This window comes from Mchenga conophoros, linkage group LG6 (genome assembly GCF_057382185.1).
Source record: "Mchenga conophoros isolate Kocher_MC1m ecotype Shallow Benthic linkage group LG6, M_conophoros_male_GT1.1, whole genome shotgun sequence".
NCBI classification, from domain to species: domain Eukaryota; kingdom Metazoa; phylum Chordata; class Actinopteri; order Cichliformes; family Cichlidae; genus Mchenga; species Mchenga conophoros.
In genome coordinates this window covers 28,202,800-28,229,141 of record NC_140531.1, presented here as the reverse complement: position 1 = coordinate 28,229,141, position 26,342 = coordinate 28,202,800, and the positions used below count along the sequence as shown (strand labels likewise).

The 26,342-nt window shown below is 39.2% G+C and overlaps 1 protein-coding gene across 1 annotated transcript in view; it reads left to right on the top strand.

The window, feature by feature from the left end:
• Positions 1-26,342, top strand: part of usp43a (ubiquitin specific peptidase 43a) — a 122,857-nt gene that overhangs the window by 46,102 nt on the left and 50,413 nt on the right. The window contains exons 4-6 of the mRNA XM_085277241.1: positions 7,863-7,955; positions 14,848-14,983; positions 19,096-19,240. Of these exons, the coding sequence (XP_085133367.1) occupies positions 7,863-7,955; positions 14,848-14,983; positions 19,096-19,240 (374 nt within the window). The remainder of the gene's footprint in view (positions 1-7,862; positions 7,956-14,847; positions 14,984-19,095; positions 19,241-26,342) is intronic.

The following is a 26,342-nucleotide window of genomic DNA, read 5'->3' as shown; positions in this document are numbered from 1 at the left end:
GGTTTCCTGTGTGGGAGTTGGTGCTCAAGTCGCTCGGCTGTGCCGCTGTGTTTAGATGAGTCTTTGTCATAGCCTCCCTCTCTCCTCCGTCTGTCACTCTCAATTTTGTGGCATCTATTTTTAATGGCCAGAGAGATGTGCGGAAAGCCCGCGCCTCAGTCTCTGGCTAGATGAACAAGATAGTTGAAGGAAGGTTACTTTTCTCTTATCGCAGTGGCTTTTATTTAGATGTAGATTTGTTGTGAAGGAATATTATAGCTTTTAAAGTATAATATTGTTATGTTATGATATTCATGTCTTCAGATCAGTGAAAGTAAACTGAAAGCTATATGCAGGCAAACAAATCATTGTTTTTATATATCCTTGAAGATAAGCTAACAGACGTAACCCACAAATGTTTAAAAAAGCAAAACTAAAATGTTGATCTACTTACAAAATTTAACGGAGAACAAAAGATGTGAGTCCAATGTAAGGAGTTTATAACACATCATAATAACCATCGCTAATAAACTATAAACTAATATTTAATCTATAAACATTTATTCAATTCATTTCTATTTGTATATTGGGCCAAATCACAACAGGAGTTACCCCAATGTCTCAAGGTCAAAACTCTACAATAATAGAGAGACAACCCCACCAATCAGATGACCTATGAGCAAGCGCTTGGAGACAGTGGGAAGGAAAAACTCCCCTTTAGCAGGAAGAAAGAATCTTCTGGCAGAACCAGGCTCAGGGATTGTTCGGGGTGGGGGGAGGGAAACAGGACAAAAGGCACCCTGTAAAGAGAGCCAGAGTGTCATAATAATTCATGATTAAATGCAGAGGGGGGTAATGCATATAATTTCTTTATTTATGGCATTAGGTTGTGTAATAAAAATATTCTGATTTGTAGCTGATATGAGACTTTGACATTTATAGTCATTGTCACTTGAAAATATGAACTGAAGTTGAGCCATCTACTTACCTTTTCTTTAACCGTGATCATTATAAAGTGATACCCAAGTTTTCTCTACCAGTCATGCACTTTTATACTATATCCTTTGAAGACTCATCGTCCCATTAGGAAGTGCAAACTTCCTCTCATCTTCAAAGATGGTCTGCAGGAGCTCTATTTACCCCCAAAGATGCATTGTGGTTTGGAATGTACTCACGCTGTCCTCTTGGGGGGATCTGTCTGGTCGACCCATGCTGCAGAGCGGAGTGCCTGCTGAAAATATGACTTTTGATGCTTTCACCACCCACAATGCTTACTTCGAGCGCAGCATCGTGCAGCAGTGTTCCTCCCATTGATACCACCCCACTCCCTGTTGTACTTTGAAGTGGGTGCTGGCCATTGAGCGCAGGGCATTATCAAGCGAAAACAATTCTTTGATCTCTTTTTCCTTTAGAGTTAGCAAAAACAAAAGTCACATTGTAATTTGGAGTGGATGAAACAGCAAACCTAAATTGTTTTTACTGCTAGAACTGAAAATTACATCTCTGCAACTTTTTACACTAAACATTTTCTCACAGCCTGTAATGAAACAATAAATACAACAGATGTCACCTATGCTCACACCTGTTAGTTGTATTAGTTTTTTTTAATGACCTGAATTTTTCCTTCGTATAATTTTTATGTCTCACAAATATTCTTTTTTTTTTATCCCTCTTTAGCGTACTCTGTCACATCAAATAAACCAATTTTGTATTCTGATGGAGGAATACTTGCACAGAGGTATGAATCAAAACAGCCTACATTGAGCCCAACTTGAGCCCAGCTATTGACACTCCATAGTCACCCATCTACTTGTTTCCACTGAGAGCTGCTCTACTTGACTAGTGTTGTTCCATCAAGGTGATCTTGTCTGTGTGATGATTACTGCTGAATTAATATTGCATAATGCACAGATGCTATAACCCAGGCTCAGGTGGTAACAACATGTCATATTGATTATGTCATTCAGTACATTTTTTTCATAGTAGCTGGGACAAATATCACAGTTTGTTTTCATACCCTGATCGTAGGAAAATCTTTTCATGTTGCTAGTGTATAAGCCACGTTATCACATTATGCTGTCAGAGCTCATATACCATGAACAACTCTCCACTGTCCAAAGTGAATGTATTTTGTGTATTTTGTGCCGAATGTGTACTATCTTAATCATAGAAAGACCCGGAGTACAAAAGTTTCTGGTTAAGTTTTCCCTCTAAGACTCAAATAGAAGTTCACGTCTCTGGAGTTTTGCCTCATTAAAGCAGGCATTTTTCCTTTAGTGGGGACCCACCATAAAATCACCTGTGACATCCAGCCCTGCATATGTGTGTGCGCACATACTGGTGCACACATAGCCAGTTGGAGCAGATACCACAGGAGTCACTTCACTGTATATAAATGCACTATGTGGTGCAGTTTTACCCTGAACATCAGCTAAAACACTCCATGTGTGCAGAGGGACAGAAAAGAACTGTCACAGAAATACAAACCAGGCCACAGAATTGGTATTTGGGGTGGGTTAATGAGGTTAAAAGGTACTTATAGGTACTTATTTATAGCAGTGTATTTGGAAAAGGTAGCAGAACTGTGTGCCTAAATTTTGCTCATTTAAAATTAAAAACACTAATAAGATGGTTGTCGTTGGATCACGTCTATTTTTAATCTATTTAACATGTTATCTACATTCTACAGAACTTTATTATGTTATAGGCATGTTTTGAAAGCAGAGGATATATCTTTAACAATCTGAGATCACAGCTGATACAGATCAGTTTAAAAAAGGCTTCAGCACATCTTGTCTCTGTGTTCAGACATCTCACGTGTAGAATTGCAGTATTAATTTGGTCCATTAATATTTAGTGCTTTTAAAAAAAATATTTTCCAGCTGCACTAACAGGAACATCTCGCCTTCCTTAAAACTTTATTAATTTATGTGAATGAAGTGAACATCTCTGGCTGACCCAAACTAAGATACATGAGGCAAAAAGTCAGAGAATGAATTTCCACCTGAAACTAGCCAAGCTAAAAAGAAAGAACGAGAAGCCATGATTCAAAATGCTGCAGTGCTCAAAATCTGTTGCATTATTATTTTTTTCTTTTACAGTTAGTTTTTAAAACTGCTTTAGCAGTGAAAAATGGGAAAGTGCAGTCATGTTTCCCTCCGTTATTTGTTGCACGGGCTAACATGAAGAAACGTATGGATCATTTATTTCAGGTAGGAAGGACGAAGCTCATATGTATGCAGGTGACACAGAGGCAATTTTCTCTAAAACTACGGGTGGGGGTGGGCGGTTGGGGGGTCTGGGAATTAATACTTAGTAAAGTGAGAGTTTGTATGAGACTTTAAATGTGAGCATGTGCGAGAGAATCTCTGCAGTCCTTTAGCTGAGTTAATTTCCCTTGACAGGAGGTCTCCACTTGTACTCTCTCTTAGAGAAATAAGAGTGCTCTCCAGCCCAGAGCCTGTGACACTTGACTGACTGACTGACTGACTGACTGACTGAAAGGCAGACAGAAGAAAATGAACTTGCTTTCTCTCTCTCAGTCCCAGTAGAAGCAATGACTTATAGAGAACTATGATGTTTATTGCAGCCCCAGGTATGCTGTGGATGGGTTTAGCAGATGTCCGAAAAATGTGATTGAAAACTAAAAATAATCTGAAAGAAAAACAAACAAAAAGCCCTGAAGGCAAACTTTTCAAACCATGATTCAGAGTACAGAGTAATCCTGCTGCTGTGTAACAGACGGGAGCCTTTTTTCCAGAAGACAAAATAAATAAAATAAATCACTTAACAATTTAACTGAACCTACTAGAATCACACTCTAGACTTTATGAAAGGAAGTATTTAGATAAAGGCAGCTGCTGCAGTGACTAAACAGTGATGTTTTTGTTGTTAGTTCTGTGTGTGTGTGTGTGTGTGTGTGTGTGTGTGTGTGTGTGTGTGTGTGTGTGTGTGTGTGTAACTGACTGTGCTCAGAAATACATTTCAAAAAATTGAAACTTCCAGGAAAAATGAAGCTACAGCTGTTGCCAGACTTTTGAAAGCACTGCCTTCCACCAGCATGCACAGTGCTTTTTCTAGATCACATGACTTTTATGCTCATATAGCCGTATCCTGACCTGTTGTTCCAGCCACATGCCGTCTTTATATCATTTCTGGCGTTGTGCTGCAAAGCTTCCCAGTTTGGAATAACAGTATGAAAAATGCTGGAATCAGGCAACGTGCTACCGCATAACGTTTTGAGATGCTGCTGGCGGAGTGTTATTTATATAGCTCGGAGCAGGACGGAGGGATGCCGGGTGGTTCGACTTTCTTGATGATAAATAAAGGAAGCTGCTGCTGTGCATGTGTGTGGGTGTATGTGTTGTAGCTCCGGGTGTCTGGTTTAAACTAAAGACTGGTGGTCCTTTGATTTGGCACCTGAGCGTTGTAGATGCTGTACAACGCTTGCTTTTTGTCAGACGCACAAACACACATGCACAGACATCAGCAGATAAAGTTCTCATATCGTTCACCAGACTGGAAACACTGCCAGCCTCGAGCTTTTTAAGTGATGCTTTTTGTTTGTGTGTGGTTTTTCCTGCGTGCACGTTTCAATGTAAGCGCAAGCAAGTTTTTTTTTTGTTTTTTTTGTTTTTTTTTTGGGGGGGGGGGTGCACAACATTGTGTTTTTGTGAATATAGCCTGTCAGTCTGCTTTGCCGAGTACAAACTGGCATCATTAGTGAGTCTTAGGCTGAGGCTGGCTGCCGCAGCACACTGGGCTGAGCACTGACAGCAAGGAAATGTGGAGTTTAAAAACTGTTATTTTTTCCATCGTATTTGTATATTTGACAAGTTTGCATCTCTGAAAACATCTTTACAGCTCAACTGACAAATCGTAGTAAGACGTAGCAGCATCTGGCAACGCACGCGCTCGTAAATGTGCACACACCCTGAATGCTGTCAGTGATAAGAGAGCATTAAGCAGCATCAATCAGACTTAAAAACAGCAAACACATTAAACAATTCCAGTTAAACAAATTCTGAGTTTTATCCACACTCACCCTCTGAAATGTTAACTACCTAAAAAGAAAACTCTTCAGAAGCCTTTTTCAGTTTCACACCTATAAAACATAATGGCGTTCGCTGTGGTGGAGATAAATGGTTTCTTGTAATTCTCCTCCGCTCTGTTGAGTTAGTTCTGAGAAACTGGTTGAATAGAAAACAGTGTGAATAAGCGCCTTGATATTGGCTACAACTTCAAAATGAGTTCATAAACTGAGCAAAGCTGTTGAATTACATTCAGTTATCTCAAATGAATAATAGGATTACATTCCCACACTATGAGAGGATTACGTGGCACTAGAACACACTGAACATGGTGTTTTTCTTTGATTGCCACATAAGAGGCTAGATTGCATTTACGTGTAGAGAATGACAAAAGGTTATTTGAGGCTAGATTGTGGATTTCAAACTAAAGGAAAAACTTAGAAAATTCCTTGCATAACTGGTAATTTGCTGTACTTCCTGTACTTTCATGCCGATATCCATGTACTTATTGGTTGGCAGAGGGTTGTGGGCCATACTACAGCCTATTTTTGTAGACACATCCTGCAAACAATTCCTGGTAATATTTACAGCAAAAACATGATGATGACTACCAAACACCTGGACACACAGCCATTAGTGTGATCTATAATATGGTATTTTTAAGACCAATACTGCTGGTATGGGTATTTGGTGAATTAATTTTTTTTAGTTGTAGTTACTTATGTGCTCCTATATGCTCAGATTATCTGGTGGTATTTTTCAGGTGTGCTCCCATCACAGTAGTTGCACAGTGTCCCCTGGTGGATGAACTATGCAACATCAACACCAATAACACGTTGCTGAAGGGTGTTTCTCCCGTCTCTTAATGCTCAATTCCGATTTTTTGATCAAATCCGATTTTTTTTTTGTCTGCTTGTTCACACTACAAATAAAATGCGACAGCAACGCGCTCTAGTGTGAACGCTCAAAGCGTCCCGCTCAAAGAAGACGTCACACACAACGCGCTCTGTTTAGACCCAGAGCAAACAGTATTGCTTGACTGATGGCCCTTAATATAAAGACTTCGGACTTTACGTTTCCCAATTTTTGCTTTAAGTTATTTTGTTATTTATATAATAATGTAAATAACCTAATAATTATCCTTATTGCTGTTTTAGAGAGGAGCGGTGCTTCAAAGGATAGTTGCAGATTTCTGTCAGAATCTGCAGATTATACAGTACAAATAAAATGTTCACGTTGTCTTCCCAAGAGTTTCGCTGGATGGCCAGGAAGCGTTCACGATGTCTTCGCAGGCGCTGATAATTGGCGTCTGTCTCGTGTCAGTGACGTAAAAGACGGATTTGATGCGACATGACCGTTCAAACAGCAGTCGCTTTCTAAAACATCGGCTATGTATCGGATTCAGTACCACATACGAAAGTGACCCAAATCGGATCTGAAAATATCGGATTTGTGCCGTTCACACTGTCATACCATGATCGGATATGGGTCGCATAGGGTCAAAAAAAAATCGGATTTGGCAAGCAAAATAATTTGGATTCTTTTCTGGGAAACTGTCATGCTTTCCATCTTTATAAGTAGCCTTGCAGGAAAAAACAAAGCTGAAAAATGTGTATAAGTTTTGGTCAGTAAGCTAACAAGCATGCTCACCATAATGCATTTATTTGTTTAACAGCGTCATTTATATCTGCTTTTTAGTGTAGATTGTTGTTGCTAAAGGCCCGCATGTTGGGTTTCTATCCTCGTGTCAGTCCTCCACTCTGATCATCTTCACTTCTGTTTGTTCAGAAACCTCGACAGGTCCCTTCTGTGTCTTTTTTCTCTATCGGCTTTGCTTCGTAGCTTTTGTCAACTTGACTGTCCTGCTGCCAGCCTTCTGTTCGTTTTTAATCTGTACTCCCACTTTGTTGTCTTTTTATTTTCGTCTCTTTGTTCTTAACTTTTATTTGCTCTGCCTTTCGGCCTCCTGTGCCTGCTGCCCTTTATTTTTGAGCCTTTGTTTTCAGGTTTTCCCCTACTTTAACCCCCATCACCATTCCTTCTGCTATTAAATATCTTTGGAATATTTAATGCTTGTGAGCTGCCTCACAGTGTTGTAGAGGGTAAAAAATATGTGTTTGCAAATTTCTTAAGACAATTACATAAAAAAAGCATGATTAGCTGAGGTCAAACAAAGTATAAAATTAAAAACCATGAGGTCTAGCTCAAAATTAATGCTGTCCATCCCACGGACTAATCTCAAATCTTGTGGCGATAGAGCCTTCTCTGTGGCAGGTCCCAAACTTTGGAATAGTCTTCCCCTAAATATTAGATCTGCACAAACACTTGATCAATTTAAATCACTACTAAAGACATTTTTATGCCCTGGCTTTTAACACACTATGACCCAAGCATTTTGGTCTTATTTTAATAGTCTTAGTTATTGTTTTAATTATTTTATTGCCCTTTCATTGTTTTATATTGTTATTATTGTTTTACATTGTTTATTTTTAATGGCATTTTTATATTGTTAAGCACTTTGTGCAGCATTGTATGTCTGGAAATGTGCTATATAAATAAATTTGACCTTGACCTTAACCAATAAATAAATTTGCAAAATACTAGCAATCCAGGTTGCACTCTCCCTATTGCCCTATGACAGCTGGAATAGACACCAGCCCACCTGTAACTCTGAACTGGATAAGCAGAAGAAGATGGATGGATGGATGGATGGATGGATGGATGATTGGTTGGATGGATGGATGGATGGATGATGGATGGATGATTGGATGGATGGATGGATGATGGATGGATGATTGGATGGATGGATTGATACCTTTTGATTAAAAAAGCTGTCTGTCTCTCTGTCCCCAGGTCTTCTCTGACGTGCCCCCATTGCCTTAAGCAGAGCAACACCTTTGATCCATTTTTATGCATCTCTCTGCCTATTCCTCTACGACAAACCAGGTAATGCATGATACATAAGGCATGAGATCCAGTCTAAAGTATATTTGTTGCTGTTTGTTTACTAATTATAACATCCAATATAACTTATTATGAGCATAGGGTAACAACTTATTTTTAAAAAAACAAACTAGTTTTTTTTTTTTAACTTCACAAACTGCATTTTGCTTGTTCTCGGCATCTTTAATTAAACATTAGTGCAGATTTTTAGTTGTTCACTTTGGTCTCCCTGTGGTCTCTAAAGGTGTTAAGTTTTAGTGCAAGTGTTTCAAACTTTCTACAATAGTCTGGTGTGCAAGGAAAATCCCTCACAGATTGCTGTGCAGTCATGTAAAACCTTTTCTTGGCTTTTTGACAGTTGACACTGTGAACATATGAGGTTGTCACCAGATAACAGTGATATGGATAGTACCTTCTAGGCTCCATAAGTAAATAAAAACATTAGAAAAACAACACCGCAAAACATTCCAAAATGTTGCCAATTTAGATTATAGAAAAACATGCATGCATTTATACTAACATGCTCTATACACCAAAAACAGCCATGTTCATATCAAAGTGATAAATGCTGGTCAACCGAGGTTCCTGACCACACACTTCCTGTGCTTCCATTTTTAACCCAAGAAGCTGCATGCCAGCAAGGTTCTGTGGTAAAACAGTGCGGCTCTGACGTGTGAGCGGGGAGAAAGGGAGCTAGCAATAGAGTCAGATGGGATGTTTTATTTTGACAGCAGAGATAATGGTGAAGGAATACAAGGAACAACAAAAATCGTACGAGACACCTGTTTTCTTGCCATCCAAATGAAGTAGCAGAGGCACAGCAACACAGGCAACCTCATCCACACATCACTGATAGTTTTCACCATACATACAAAATGCATTACTAGCTGTGTGGGTTCATGATTGCAAATTAATTACTTTTCATTCAGCTGAATTAACTTTAACTAGACATTAACTTGACTCTGAATAACTGATAGTTCTACTCGTGTGGAGAGGTGCTGATTTAAAGTATTTTGCCTGATTAGAGCTCTTCTTAAAACTGTATGGGAAGTTTGATTAACTTTTTTCACCAGTTGTTGTGCTACAAATTAGACTTATATCATTCTCATTTGCAGATGGACCAGGGATTTATATCAAAGCTCTAATTCACATTCAAACTAAGCTTCAGTCTAATTATCCAAAATGACGTGCAGTTGAATTTCGGTTATACAGTAGTGGGTACAACACTGTAGATTTTGTCCTATGATATTCATATGCAATCTCCCTTTTTCACAAATGTTCGCCCCTACAAAAAGCATCTAAAAAGACATGAAATATGCTGGAGTCTAAGCCATCTGTTATGGGGTGAAAGGCAGCGTACACCCTGGACAGGTTGCCAGTGTATCTCAGTGTATCACAGAGAAACAGATAACCATTCACAGTCACATTCAAGGCCAGTTAACAGTAACAGGTTACATTAGGTTAAATGCATTAATATATTCCAGGCTTTGGAAGCTTTTCAGTTTGCCTTCATTTGCTACACAATGAATCTTCCTATTTTCAGGAATGCAGATGTCACTCTTCTGCATCTTCTCTGCATCCACCAAGCTAACTCCAAACTCATTTTTGCAGCTCAGGCACTCACTGTCTCGTGACAGTATGCAGCCTGTTCCTGCAGTTGCCATAGCCTAGCACACAGAGAAATTCATTCAGGTTCAGCTTGAACTTACTGCTGGCCAAACATTGACCTGACACACACACATATGCATGCACACACACAGTGGCCTCATTGCACCGTCCTGCTGCAGCAGTATCCCAGCTGAATGCTGATAAGTCTGAGACCCCCAGAGAGACAGAAGGGTCTGGCTGCCAGCATGGCATCAAGGCCTGGGTGCTGTAGATAATGCCAGTATGGCAGAGAGAATGAGAAAAGCAGAATGGGAATGTTTTCTGCCGATCACCTAACTTTACAATATTTAACCTTGAGCAGTCGTGGCATCATTGTTACCAAGCTTACTGTTATTCAATTTAAAATAGTCAAAAAAGTTCTAAACACAAATCTGTCACATGACTTCAGTCTACTGTGCAGCCATCACTGGGGCCTTTCTGTGTGAAGTCTGTAGATTCCCAAGACTTGCATTTTAGGTTAACTTACTATTCTTAAGTGGCTGTAGTTGTAGATATGAGTTTTCATTGGGTATCTGTCATATGGGTAGGCTCTAACAATACTGCTAGGCTGCACAGGTGTATAGAGTATTTGATTGGATGAAGCCTGTTTCTCATTTTGTAATTGTACAAGTGCTTGTTTCATAACCACACTGTATGTAATCACTATAATGACTGACACAAGGTGTGAAAATCATGAGTGGATAGGCAAAAAAATTACAACCTGATATACTTCCTGTTACATAAGAGTAAAAGGCTGTGACAGACAGACTGGAAAAATGACTGAAGCGATACTTTGAAATACACAGGAGTAAACTAAACATCAGCAGGCTGTAGCAGGTCTCATAATGCTTTTAATGCTGTCATAAAATTAGCTTTCTTTGAATTGACTTGTAATGGTTGTTTTTTTTTAATTATTTGGGGGGGTTTTTGTATTACAAATCTCACACACTGATCAGTTCTTATCCAACTGTATCTTGCTGTTCCAGTTATTAATTTCTAGGGGAATATCAAGTGGCACAGATATTTAATTTTTGACAAAGATACACTATCATAATGCAGGACTGCAGGTGGGAACATGAAAAACATGATGCCGTGCAAATATAAAGCTTTTGTGGCTCCACAGGTAGCTGCATGAAGTGCGATGAAACACCCCAAGTGAAATCACTGACGTCTGTATTATTTGGGGCTGGGAGTAGTTGTGAATAATGCAAGCAACAAGTTTTGCCAACAAAAATAAACAAATGAATGAAAAAAAACCCTCATTTTGCTGCAATTTGTCTTTAAATTCTGTTTTCTCCTGTTTTTTAAAAAGAAAAACAGCCAAATTCAGTAGCGCTATAGGAGTGATTGGCTCTCTTTTAAAATGTTTGCCTTGCTCTAATGTCTTAAGTTATGTAAGAACAACTGCAACAACCACTAAATGCAAAAGGAAAAATGTAAGTGCTTTGCTTTGGTGACAACCACGTTTGCTTAAAAGGTCATTTGCGAGTGGAAACCTTTTCCCGATCAATTCATACAAGTCTGTCAACGTCTATGCAGTGTGGGTGCCAGAGTAGCGGGGACATGTGGCTCCAGTCACTTAGGTATTCAATAAAAAATGAAATCAAATAAAAATACAGAGTGGATTCACACTCTTGCTTATGTCGTTTGACAAAACAGACATTATAAATTGAAGTACACTTTAAGACCCACTTAATTTACACATAGAATAGTACTACAAGCATCAATCATATGATAATAAACATATTAAAAGGGGCACCTAAATTATGTGATTAATTACAACCATAAACAGATAGTACGCTCATAGAGAAATGTGCAAAAATATCCATCTTTTATTGGAGAGGCAAAAAGAAAAGAGACTATTTGTAGTTAAACGAAGGACTGTCTTGCTGTGAGGCAACAGCACTAACCATCACACCACTGTGCTGCCTTTTTTTCATTACCATACTAACTTGATTTAACATATAGTTGTAAAAGGATATTGGGGATCAGAATGCAGCTGAAAGACCACAGTGACCTTTTTGGATGGCCTCTGACCTCCAAGGCATGTGTGTAACACTGATGCTGTCTATGTGAAGAGACCGTGCTCACAGACTTTTAACAGACGATGCACAATAGTAACACCACTATACATGTTAATGCGATAGAAATAATATTTCAAACAAGTACTTTCTGAAAAAAAAGTTCATGCTCATAGTACATGTAAGCATCTAAACTGGCAAAGCACTGCAGCAATGCTCAAGAAAATAACTATAAATATCATTTATATATCTAGCATCAAGCTTAAGAGCACTTTGAATGTTTTTGAGTTCTGTGCACTTGTTGCGGTTCGCAGGTTGTTGAGACTATCAGACTCTAAACCCACAGAGAGCTAGGATGCTTCAAAAAGACGGCTTTGTAGGATGACATCTCCATTTCCGATTCGTCTCAAGTGTCATCCCACACTTCTCATCTCGTCTTGGAGTAACATACACAAAACAACTGCTCAGATACTCTGCCATCTGCTTTGTCAGCATCCCTACTGCTAACACTTTATTCACCTGAATAATGCATGAGGAGAAACAGGAAGTGGAGGTGTCAGCGATTACACTACCTTCTTTCCAAATGGGATGGCGCAACTTTACTTTCACTCCTCGCTCTGAGTTTTTCTCTTTACTCTGTAATAATCAGTAGCAAACAAACACTCAACAGCAAAGCACAGTACAAAGCCATGAAGGGATTCCTTAATGTCTTCTGTATTTTAGATTTTTCCTTATCATTTTAACCCTCTCCTGGAAATATTTTAATGATATGCAATGACAACAAAGCTTCAGCATTTATTGGGTAATTTTGTGTCATTTCATTAATGATTACCACTTCATAAGTAATTTTTAATAAGATTTTTAAGGTTGTGCAAATTTGCTCCTGTGAACATGTGTCAGAAAAAAATCTATTGATGCTTGATGGTGACACCCACACCTTAAATAAACTGTCCTTTGGTCATTTTTACATTTTGAAGGTGGTTTGGTTGCAAAGCAAAGTGGCCACATTGTACAGTAGAAGGATAAAACTATTTTTTAAAACGATTTTACCTACATCTTACATTGTGTGTTTTGGATTAGATTAGATTATGTTATGGCCCATCTAGGTGTGGCTGGACCACAACATGAGGGTGATCCATCCTTGTCAGACCCCAAGCAGCCACATCACACAATTGGTACAGTTTGATAATGATTTATTTACAATATGTTGACTCGTTAGGTTTTTTGACACCAAAAAGGAGTTGGTTATAGCTTCGGGGTGGACTTAATGCCAATCCTTACCTAATCAAAAGAATCAAACCAAATGACAACAGCTTGCTTCACTCATTAAGAAAAACAGAAGAAAACTATAATCAAACAAAAAGGCAGTCCACCCCTGCACATTCCTGTATATGGTGAACAGCATTGGGCATGTTTCCAAAGGTCTGCTGGTTGGGAAGAGCCAAGGATGAATGAATGGGAGACCATGGCGGTGTCATCATATAAGTCAGGGGTGTCGAACTCCAGGCCTTGAGGGCCGGTGTCCTGCAGGTTTTATATATGACCCTGAATCAAATGATTAGTTCATATCCAGGCCTCTGGAGAGCTTCAAGACTTAGGAGGGGTTGAGGAGGTCATTTAAACATTTAAATCAGCTGTGTTGGATCAAGGACACATCTAAAACCTGCAGGACACCAGCCCTCGAGGCCTGGAGTTCAAAACCTGTGACATATGTCATTTCCAACTCATTAGCCAATCCGTATGGTCCGTCCTCTGGATCCACCAATCACGGAGAGGCACCTGCATACTGGGATTTTCATATTAGACAACAATACAACAGCAGTCGTAACAATTACATTAGATTAGAGTCGCCTTTAATGTCTCCTTTGGGAGAAATGTATATTTGATAAATGACAGAAACACAACATGTAAGGTAGCACACATACCAACACACAGTCAAGCTGCACTTTTTACCATTTAGTAATTGATCATGACACTAAAAACACTTTATACCTTTACTCTTTATAAAGGATGCAATTTATATCATCAGTGATTTTCAGCGATTTTCCATCTCTGCTTTTCGAGTATCTCCTGGAGAGAAGATGGAGAAGAATGCTAATTATTCCAGGCATTTTAATTGAGTTTTGAATTTGTGATCTGAGCTTTGCAGAAAGGTTACCAAACCAAGTGCCAAAACGGCATTAACATGGACCATGGACCTTAAGCATTCTTAAAAAATACAAGCGCTGACTGTTTCATGAGCATACTGGATTCATCATGCTCCACATGATAAATACACGTGTTGCTTGAACTTCTTAACTTAGGTCTTAACTTCTTCAGATGTCACTAGAAAAGAAAGTCTTTGTAATCAGGTAATGAATTAATTAATGATGAATAGGGATTATTGAGAGCAAAGATATAGATAAGTAGAGAGGGTAGACCCAGTAGCCTATCAGGGCTTTTCTTCCTACTCATCCATCAGTTTTCTCAGTTTTTGGATCAGACTGACTCCTGTTTTTTGTTTTTTTTCTTTTTGTCCCAATCCACCCCAAACCCACCCCGCAATCATTTTCACTCCTTGATTCTTCCCAGAAAGTGTTCATATTGCTGTGACATGTCCCAGCATACAGCCGCTTCCTGAGGGACCTGCAGGGGTTTTGCTCAGCTTGCCCAGTCATGCATAAATCTGGACAAACACTAGGGAGAGATGAAACCCTTCGGAGGTGAAATCTGACGAGTTAAATCATAGGAGATATTAAATGAGATGCAGACAAAGTGATGTTTTATGCTCATGAAATTAGATTTGATATAACAGTGTCAGAGGAAATCTTTTCCCTGAACTGATTAGATATTAAACAGCTCAACGGTTTTATTTTGCTGTTTGATACCTGGAGTTCATGAAGACCCAGCTATCCCCGAAAGCGTCTCTTTAACAAACCAATGTGTTTTTGTTGCCCCTGGCATTTTTGAATGCTGCACAGTTGGATTAGTCAGTTTCCAGTTAAGATTTATATGTACGTGTCTTTACTCACACTATGTAAGAAAGACGTGTGTGTATCTGCATACAAATATATTGTATAAATAACTCAGCATGCCAGAGTTTAAAATATGTAACAATGTAAACAAAAATGCAGAATAACTTACTGCTGTGTTCATGAGCATGTATTGATCTTTCCCAGTGTGCTCTACCATTTCTTGCCTTACAGAAAAACACACTCACACCCTTTATTCCTCTTTTTATCTCATAGGCCAATGTGTGTAACGTTGGTGTTCAACACAAAGGGTCAGAGGCATCTGCGAGTGGGGCTGGCTGTACCGCTGTTTGGCTCCCTGTCCAGTCTGAGAGCTTTGGTAGCAGCGGAGGGCAACATCTCTCCTGACCAGGTACTCACACAGTGTGCAGAGTGTACAGAAGAAGTTGATTACACTGATCATGACCATGTTGCATTGCGGCCCCTTGAGAGTTCCCAATGACTAAATAATAAATAATAAGTCTCCTTCTCTACCCAAGCTGAGAAAAAAACAAAAGAAAAGAAAGATAACCTGTACTGGACCCACTTTTGAGACTTTTAGCTGCTATTGTATTCATATTGTACAGATTATTAGGTTGCTTAAAAATATCTTTAAGTGATTGTGATCAGTTCCGAGGTGAATCCAAGAACTCAGTGAGAGGAACAAAAAGCAAGGTTTTATTTTAAAAAAAGGATTGCAACGGTTCTCAGAAAGTTCAAAGGAAGTAACAAAGAAAAAAAACTAAGCCAAATGTGATAACGTAGGCACTGGGTATACAACAATACACACAGGAACAGAGAAAAATAAACTCACAAGGTAAACAGACAAAGGACAAACGGGGCACACAATTACAAAGGAGGGAAAAGAGTAGAAAGTAAAACTAGAACATGCCTCTTTTTTATTTCCCAAGTTGCAAATATTTAATTTTTGTCTTTGACTCCTGTCCACGTGTCTTAGTCCCTCCCACCAGACACGTGAGCGGATGAGGTCAGAAAGACACACAAAGACAGTGGAGTCAAAGCAGCATTTCTAAAATCTTATATCCTGTTCTAAGAACTCTCATTTGAACATTTAATGCTGAATTTAATGTCAATTAAATGTGTTGTTCGCTGCAACTGCTTCATAATTTATTTTTTAATTATTAGCTCAACTACTGCTGTATTTTATAATTTCAAAAGTCACAGTGCTAATGACGTTTTTTAATATTTAAGACAAGTTTTAAATTCACATCATGGCACACCGTAACAATACATTATACCTTAATCAAACAGAAAGAGTGAGAGAATGTTTGATCATTTCAGCTAACTGAAACAGTGTATGCCTGCCATGGATGAGTTCTTTAAAGAGTCCTCCTTCTGCCATGGATTGATTATTCAACCTATCTGTCACATTTCTTTTACATTGTAGGTAGAAATAGGTAGAAATACTTCCTCCCCCAGCAAGCCTTCCCTGTCCTCTGTTGCCCTTTTCCAAAAATAGGAAGTTTGTGGCGTCCATGGCCTCAAATGTGGGGAAGATGCTCTGCTTTTGTTTTAATAACATGTATGATTAGCAATATCCCCCAAATAATTTTGTAGCAACGGTATAGTGAACAACACAAACACAAAACAGGATGTTTTGTGTTTTGCTTCTAATCATAGGGTTAATGAGTAAAATAGTAAGCAGAAGCCATTTCTCTAGCTGAGTGCATCTGTACGCTTGACTAAATGCACACACTTCCAGCTGAATGTCACCAATAGGTAAAAATGTCAAAGGAAAAGTTCCAGAGGTGTGTGTTCATCAGTCATTGCCCTGTCCTGAAACAGATGATGAATGTTGTTGGCTTTGCTGAAGCTGGGTCCGTAGCAGCAAGCGAGCAGCACACACTCAAACAGTCCTCATCAAGACAGAAGTGAAATGCAATACACTCACATTGTGTACTATTTGTCAGCTTGTTGGTTGATTTTGTAAGTGCGGTTGCACCACAAGATACTGGAGATGGGTGTGGTCTGACCAATCCATACCGAGTGGAGAGTTCCGTTTATTGTATTTCTAATGTGTATGTATCCAAGTATGAGTTATCTTAACTGTTGCACAAATATATTTTCATATATTTTTTATTGGTGCGGTTTGGTGTACATCAACCTTTATACACTAGAACTTACACAATAAGCCCATCAAGCTATACAAAAGAATTGCAGACAAAGGGCAGAACAGCTGAACTATAACAGATGAAGACAAAGTAAATACAAAATGAAATAAAATAAAGTAAAATTGTAACACTGTGATCATTTCTGTGGTTTTGACAAAAAGAAATTTAAAGACAGATGGATTCCCATTCAGAGGGGATTCAAAGTGCTTAGATTAACATGCAGGCAATTATTCCCTCTTTTTTTGTCCAGTGCAGCTGCCTCCATTTGGAGGATTATTCCCTGTAAAATGGCTCAGTGTCAGTCCCATCCATGCAATTAAACTTGTTAGACATCATGAGAAAATATACAATGTACACTGTGCAAGACAGACATGGGAAGGATGAAGCCAGAAAGACGCTCCATATCTAAAGTTTGCTTTCCAAAAAGAAAAAAAGTACCATTAATATGAGTTAAACATGAAAGTGCTGTTTGTTTTTTAGCAGCGAGTGCCTCGTTTACTTTGTGTGAGACACTGACAAGAAACTGAATCAGATGCACTCCTCTTTAATAGCAGTGGGACGGTTGAGGACATTTAGTTGAGCTGGATTCAACAGATCGAGTAATTAGCCCCTATCCTTAGTCTTTTTTCTTGTAAAACTGAAAAGTGCTTTTTAAAAATGCTTCTGGTGAAGTATAAATTTCACATTATGGCTTCAGCTTAGTCCTTTTTTGAGGGTGTCTTCTTCACCTCATTCTGGCGCGCTGAGCAGTAATGACACTCTTCACCGGCCCTTGATGGTGTAGGGCAGCAAAACTCCCACTAGTTCTTGTTAGTAGTCCAACAGCTTTTAGGGATTGAAAAAGCCAATAATACTTCAGAAACACACTTCACACAGTAAAGATTTTGCTTCATTAAAAATCTGTGTTGTCTTCTGTGTTAGCTATGTGAAAGCCTGGTGACTGAATGGCAGATCAGATAAACATATACAGATTATTGCAGGGCTGACACATAGAGGAAGCCAAACATTTACACCTACAGGTAATGCATGGGGTTAGGTAATTCACCACTTAACCTAACCCCATGCATCTCTTTGGACTGTGGAAGCTGGAGTACCCGAAGAGAGTCAATACAGGAAAACATGGAAACTCCACACAGAAAGGCACCCCTTTGGATTCAAACCCAGGACCTTCTTGTTGTGAGGTTACATTTCTAACCACTGCACTGCCACCTGGAATAACATGGGAAAAAATACACAGGCATCCACACCAAAGTATCGGCAGGTGCTGGGCTGAGAATAAATCGACACACACATCACTCACTGCATCACAGCAGCTGTACGATTTCAAGGACTGCTTTGAGCTGTGCATCACTGAGTATTTGTTATGCTTTTTGCATCGCGCAACAGAGGCGCCTCTTTGGTGTTTGCCTGTATTTGATGACTGTGGAGTGACATGTTGTCAACAGAAATTCTCTTATTGAAGCAGTTATTCATCTGTCAGGTATATGATCATCGCAATATTTTGATTTTGATTGGACATCATCTTGCCATGTCATGTGATCACGTGATTTAAGATAGCACTGCTCTGTGCGGAAAAATGTACAGTTACCATGATGCCACAAAGACGTGAAACTGGTGTTTTACGGTGTTTTTAAATGTTGAATAAACACAAATAAAATAAAAATGATTTATATTAAAAAGCAATAACAACTCTGTTGGTTCATAAATTATTTCACAGGATCATCAGTCTTTTGTGGGGTTTTTTAACATGTTGTTTGTTGGGACTAAATTAAAAAAAGAAAAAGTGTACATATTTAACTGAGTACTGTATTTAGACTTCAGGCACTTCATCATCATCATTTTGCTCTGTCAGCAGTAAGTGTCATGACACTCTTTACTGCATGCATGGTTAGATACGAGCAAAAGGACATAGAAAATCTCACATGTTAAAGGTTCTTGGCAGGAGTCAAGCTAATTAAGCTACAATCATGTGGCTCATCCAACCACAACTAACTATCCAGTTTGTACTTCAGTGATTAAATCCATAAAACAGTCACAAAGGTGAGTTGCAGTGTCATTCAAGCTCCTGAACATTGAACTAGGAAATACACATCGCTGAAAACACATTTTACTAATTATAGCCCCTTTGCAGATGCTTGTATCGTCACGGTTTGTCCTGATGTTTTAGTCACAAAGTGTAATCTCTCTCTGTACCTGATCAGCAGTGTTACTCAGTGTGTGTGTTTATTCCTTTATTTTCAGGTCCGAAACATTCTTGCAGGAAACCGAAAGAAACGAGCTGTGCAAGCACTGCATGAGGCACGTTTGTAGAAACAAACATGGGTAATCTTTCTCTCTCGTGCCGTCTCTCTAGGTCATCCTGGTGGAGTTGTATTCCACGGGGTTCCAGCGTTCCTTCTCAGATGAAGACGACCTGACTGCAATTGCTGATAGCGATGTTGTCTATGCCTTCCAGGCTCCTTCACTCTCCAGTCGTGGAGGCTCCGCACAACACTCAGGTAACCATGGCAACAGGCTGTCCATCAAAGGCGCTGCAGACACTGACTTCCCACACTCGTTTGGCAATTTATCTTTTTTTCTTCATTTCCAATTTTCTTTTTGTCAGCCTCCCTCGGTCCTTTTGATTAACTTTTATTCACACTAATTCGCACTTACACTTGTAACCGTTTTTCACTTCCATCGAGTCCTCATGTTTCATTAACCACCGTGTTTTTCAAAAGCTGAAACTTTACTGTGTTGAGGAGAGGGTCACTGTCCGCAGGGTGTTTTGTATTCTTCCTTTCATTCTGTTTCTCTATGCATGATAGCACCTAAACAAATGAAATTACATGTCACGTCTGAACGGCAACATAATTCAAATAGAAACTTTGAGTTTTGTCGTATCTTTTTGTTCGCACATAAATTAAATTATTGTACCTAGGATGTTGAGTGTCGCAGATCATGGCAAGAACAAATTCTCTCTTGTCATTTAAGGTAACACTTAAGAGAGGGGCTTTTTATATTCTTGATCACCCATTCTTGCTTGCAGTCTCGGTCGTTGTGTCCTTGGGCAAGACACTTCACCTACCGCCTACTGGTGATGGCCAGAGGGGCCGATGGCACGATATGGCAGCCTCGCTTCTGTCAGTCTGCCCCAGGGCAGCTGTGGCTACAATTGTAGCTTGCCTCCACCAGTGTGTGAATGAATAGTGGAATTGTAAAGTGCTTTGAGGTTCTCGAAAAGCGCTATATAAATGCAATCCATTATTATTATTATTATTTTTTTTTTTTTTTTTCTTCCAAGAAAGGCTAAAAAATATAAGCAGTCTCCTCAAGGAATGTCTCTGTCTCATAAAGGAGTTGCAGGTAGAAAGCTGAGTCAGAGATTACTCATCTCCTAAAACTCGTTTCATCGACATTTGAAGCTTCTAAATGCACATCTTAGGTGAGGCTGAGAGCAAATAATGTCTTGTGCCGCTTTCATCTGTTTGATTTGTACGGAGAAGTGGTGAAAAAACCATAAAGCATTTTCCCATGTGCACATTTCATTAGTCAATTTCTAAAGCCATTTTCTGTTAGGTTTTATCAGAATTAGTTGATGTCTTTGGTAGCGTTTGCATGTTCCCTTCAAATTAAATTCTGCACAGAGAGCGAGCTGCTGCAGGTTTGCGCTCTCGAAGCGCTTCTTGCTTAGGATGATTCCCGCAGTTGTCCTTGTAGCACACAGCAAGAAGTAATCCACTCTAGATGCTAGTGGAAGTACTATATGGGGTTTAGGTAAGGAAGCTGCCTGGACAGGGCACGTAGGAGGCAGGAAACTCATTCACAAACAGAGATCACAGGGGAATATTAGTTGTGCTTCTCACCTATTGGTGGAATCTGGGATCACATTTGTATTAATGAACTGGCAGGTTAAAGAGTAGCTAATATTCGATATGACTTTTGCATTTTCATGTGCACCTCTGTTGAATGATGTATAGCATGTACAAAAGTTCAGAGATGCAGTCTATGTGTGAAAACACCTTGAGTCTCTGAAGCTAGAAGCCCGAGGTGTGACACCTCAGGATCTACTATCCTGAGGTGTCACACTCACCAACTCTGAAATAAACTTTTTTTTCTTCAGTTTTCTCAGAACATCTTTGCAAAGGTGCATCCTCACTTCACTGGTCATGTGGCACAGCCAAGCTTGCCCTTCTCAGTCGCAGCACCTCACCCCGAAAAAGACAACTCCGGACTTAAAACCAGCACCTGCCACTGACCCCACAACTTACTTTAAGAGAACAGCTTCTAGTTAACCAACAACAAAGCCGTTATGAGAGATTTTGTTACCCCTGGAAAAAGAATGACATCAATAATTTATTTCAGAGCTCAAAGTGCTCATGAAAAATTAAGACTCTTCACTTTCTCAACAGGAGGCCTTTGTATTGTCACTTCGCAGTCAAAACAATGTCACAGTACTGGGAGAGGGCGCAGGCATACAGTGTGTTTTCACTCACACTTGCATAGGAACACAAACGTTTGTCAAAAACACATTCACACGTTTCCATCCCTTCCGAGGACATTAGGTTATTTCCCGGACTCCTTCAGTCTAACTTTAAAACCTAAAGTTTTCACTCTGAAATCTATTATTTTATGGAAATCTAAAGGTTTTACTACACAACAAAGTCACACACAGCACTACTGTAGAAGTCAATTGATTAATCTATTAGACTTACACTATATGACCCTTGAGGTGAAGCACTACACTAAGTACAAACCTATATATGCAGGCATGCATCTGTAATGAATCACACATAATTATTCTGTGTCAAAGTGACTTTTGTTCTTGTGAACATCAGATGAAAATGATAAATTGTCACGCCTCATAATCACAGGAGAGTCTTAGCATGTATTGCATTAATTTACACACTCATTGCCATGTAGACCTCGGCATGACATTGTGGATATAACAGATGATATATGGATCTTTAATTTCTTCTTGTCAGTTGTTAGAAAAAGTATTTTTACATTAATAATACAGGGCAGCTTTTATTTGGAGAGTAATTAAATTTTATTATCTGAAGCACAGAGGGAAGGAGTGGAGTGTTTCAAGTCGAGCTGCTGGTGCAAAGGACATTAATCTTCATCACAGGAGGCATAACCTTCGAGAATTAAACCGTACTGTTGTTCGTGGCTTATCGAAACTTAAACAAACAGCGTTACAACTAAATAAAAAAGTTAAAAGAAAGATATTTTATATTATGTTGAGATCTCAGATTATCATTCAGCTCCAGTGGCAAGTGTTGATACATATGCAGATATGGAGCTCGCTAAGAGAAAGGGTGAAGGGGAGTGCAGGTAGCAAAATTGCTCAACAGGACTCATGTGGATTTTTAACCAGTAGGTATTGCTGGAGAAGAAGAAAGAAGAAAGTCATACTCAAATGAAATAGCAGGGATTGCTCTGAGGGAAATGGGGTGTAATTTTATACAGGACCTTTTCACGCAAGCCACATTTTTTTATTTATTTAGTTATTCATTATTTTGAGCAGAGCTCTGATATTGCTGCTGTCTGTCATGTAGTTTGTTTTGCAGTTTGTGTGGGAATGTGAAGCCCAGCGAGAAGCAAACAGATGACTGTATAGAAAGCCTTTAGGACTGAATGCAATGAATAGCTTACTCACATAACAACCTCCCCCGGAGGTCCGAGATTTGTTTCCTTCCAAGAGATGCAAATTAGTTTGGCTCATGTTTGGTTCATGTATGAATTCCACTTTTATCAGTTACTTTAATTGGGATCAGATCTCACCAGGCAGGAGTAGGAGCAGAAAAACAATAGTTTTAGGGACTTGGTACAAAATTGAAAAATAATTTATTTATGAGATTGTGAGTGAGTTGTGGTAGATGATCAGCCTTACTAATGCATGTGTTCATGATGAAATAGACACTACAAGCATGTCCCATCCCTTCAGGTTTAATCTTTGATTTACAGAAATGATAAACAAAACCGTTTTGTGGCACGTAAGAGCAGCTAATTTTCCCAGATCATCTGTGACCAAATTGGATTTGTACACCGACAGTAATTGTCACAGAGTATAGACTTTATTGCCAAGGTTATTAAATGTGAAACCAGCAGTGCAAAGGCTCAAAAACCTTATTTCATGTCTCATTTTCTTGACTAATTTGTTTCAGTTGGCAGAAATCTTTGCAGCACTTATGTTATTGCTTATGTTTTACTAAAATACTGACACATACAAATTTGCACAGGCATAAACGCAGTTACCTATATGATGTATTCTCAGGAGTCTCTATCTCGCGGTCGTGCTTCTGACAGCTGTAGGATGACTTATAGCAAAGTTATATGGTGCAGCTCAGAATAGTGCTACCTTTTCATGGTGGAAGCAAGGCAAGCAAACGTGGACTGAAAATGTGCTTTCACAGCACACAGTGGCACAGAATAAACACTTAATAAGGCAAATTACCGCACAGCAGATTCTCAACGTGCAGTCAGAAACACAGATGATTATTTTCTTCTTTACCTCTGCAACACAGAAAATTATATATTTGCTATGCCAACCTTGCTGCTTTACAAATGTGAGAAAGATAATTCTCTAACCATGTTTTCTAGGTCTGAACGAAATGTGAACAGAATAAGAGTCTGCAGACACACTGGAAGGCTCTGGGAGAGTCTCTGCGCAAAATTTGGAGACAATATTTTAACACTTGTTCAGATATTTTAGTCTGGACGAAAGTGACGGATCAGCTGTTTCACAGTTAGGTTTACCCACCTGAGTGGCTACTAAGAAGTTTCTCTGGGTGGAAAAAAATGAATATGAAGGTGTGATATTTTTAGGGGTTTTTTTGGCAAATAACTTGTTTTTGAATAGGCTCCATTAGCCACTGACTCCTTTCTTGTCCTTTTCCAACATTTTCCCCCTCCCCACATTTCCTCTTTGTGGGAAAACAAGGGTAATTAGGATGCTAATGATGAAGGTACAAAGGCCCAAAAGCTCTCTCTCCTCTATCATCATTATAAATATATGAATAATGAATAGCCCTTCATGTAACAGCAAGACAAAAAAAAAAGGGATAGAGAGCCTAAATTTCAACATCAAGAAAAGTAACCAAGTTTAGTGGAGAGCGGTTTGAGAAGGATTTCTTTCTGGCTGTGTGCACGAATGTGCTGGGCTGGATTTTGTTTAACTTTATCTGTAAACGTTCTGGGGTATATTGAATCAAAACTGCTCCATAGTACAGTAATGAGGTTTTGCAGCAGCAGGAGGCCTCTCGGTAGAAAACATTGAAAAATCAATTAGGTCTAAAGCGCCACAATATCGTCCTATTTCAGCCTTAACAGTCTGGGCAATTTGCACATAAATAGAGTGATGGGAAAGGGAGAGAGTAGGTCCAGGTTTGAGCTAGGTGCAGGGCGGCAAGTGTTGCACTATGGCTGTCCAGCTGGGCTTTATTAAAGAGAGCATCCCCTGGATTATACACACTGGTCTTATTTATGTGGTCGGCACATTAGATTGAAAATCCAACAATATCAGTATTTATTAGACAATATTTAATTGGGCCGAGCAAATGGTACATTAAAAAGTCAAGACAGAAAGAGACAATAAAGTAAACAGATGCAGCTTTAAAAAAAAAAAATGACTGATAACTCTACTAATGGTGACTTCCTTCTACTCTGAATGAAAATGGAATTTCAACTTTGTATAATATAAAAATAAAACTAGTATAAACAAATGAACATAAAATAAAGTTTCAAATTGTTTCAAATGGTGTGCGCCGTTTAAATTTGTCTACTATGATTAACTATTAACTATAATTTTGATATGATGAGACAAATTATTGTGCGTGTGCAGAGCTGAGATGTATGTGCTTATGAACACATACATAAATAGACTCGCACTGAGACAAAGACATCACACATGCAAATGAAATGCTGCCAAGTACATATTCCTTCCAGTTCCATTAAGACAGTTACATGCCGCCTAAAGCGAACTAAGTGCAGAAAAGCAAATATATTCCAGGAAGATTCATCAGGGAACTCGTGGCCCTCCAATAGAATTAAATTAATGAAGTGGCTGGTGAGTGTAGAATAAGATTAAGATTAGCAGAACAGTGCTTAACAGGACAAAATGCAGAAAAAGATACTTTGGGCGATTTGGAAATTATGTCATCACGAAGTTTGTGCAGCAGACTGTGCTCCGACTGCACCGTTTCATATACCGTCCTCTTTACTGTCTGCATGTGTTGTTCCTCTTAATAGGGTTTGTGCGGTGACCACTCTTGACACAACGTTGTGCCTTCCTGCTGTATATGACAGACGGTTAAATGGATGCATTTAAGGGAAGGAACATAGAGAAGAGAGGAAAAAATAGGGCAGCATCAGGTGTGTTCAGTTCCTTCTGTGCAGCTTGCCTAATCTGTAATTTTGCTCTTGGCATGAGGCTCAGGTGCTTTGCTCTCATCTGAGCCATTGTGTGGTCAGATGAGTGTTTGCTGCCAAGACCTCAGATTTGCTCAAGACTGTAAGGTAGCGGGTTCACCTGGATATTTTTGGTCGGGTATGTGGATTGTGCTGACGCGTGTCCCTGATCTGGCTCCCGCACTGCTTGGAAGGAGTGTCTTTTCTCATCATTTATGTGCCGGAGTGTTCACACAACCTTATTTTTACACTTCAGCAATGAGCAGAAGTGTTTCCTAATTGACTTTTGTCTGAAACATTTCATCTGTGAATTGAATTTTGCAAAGTAATGGGATGATCAAGGGCACATTTCCAGCAAATGCTGACTCAAATCCTCTGTCGATACTAGAAGCAGCACTGTAGGCTTTCACTTTTAAATGCCATCTTAACCATCTTAAAGATATTTGTGTTCACCAGCTACAAACCACACTGTAGCCAGATACCATTATTTAGCATTGGCTTTCCAGACTTTGATGTGAAAGTTGAAGCTTGCATATGTCTGCATGAAAGCAAACTGCAGCTAGGCTGTGTTAAAGCTTACAGTAAGGAAGAGTAACATACTTTATAAAAGACTGCTTTGTCCTCCCAGGTGTAACAATCTGTCCTTCACCCATCTCACAGGTCTAAAAAACTCTCAATAATCTCCTGATGTGGCAATTACCACTTTTGCTATCCTTCATTACCTGACTCTTCTTTGTAGCTGAGGGCTGATTCATCCCTAACATTCAGATGATGGAGACTTTTTAGGGAAAGAAAGGAAAATAGATACTGACAATGATAAATAGAGTACCAGTGAGAGAGGATAAGATAAGAAAAAAAAAAAGGAAAAATTAAAGGATGGCGAGTTAAGACGAGAATGAATGCCGGAGGAGTCTTCTGCAGGACTGAGTTGTTTAATTAATGTTGCCGTACACACCACCTCCATTCCCAAGAGCAGTTTCTGTTTCTGTTTTTGTTTCTTTCACCTCATAATCCTCTTTTTTGTATCTCTTTTCCACTTAGTTCAGTTGCATCCACTTCAGTCTCAGGGTTTATCTTTTAATTACAAAGAGCAGATTACAAGGAGAATTTTACAGCAGCCATGACATTGTTGCAATAACAACAACAAATAGCTTACTGTGGGTCGACCTGATAGCCGGTTGGCAATGAGAATGATACCACGTACACCCT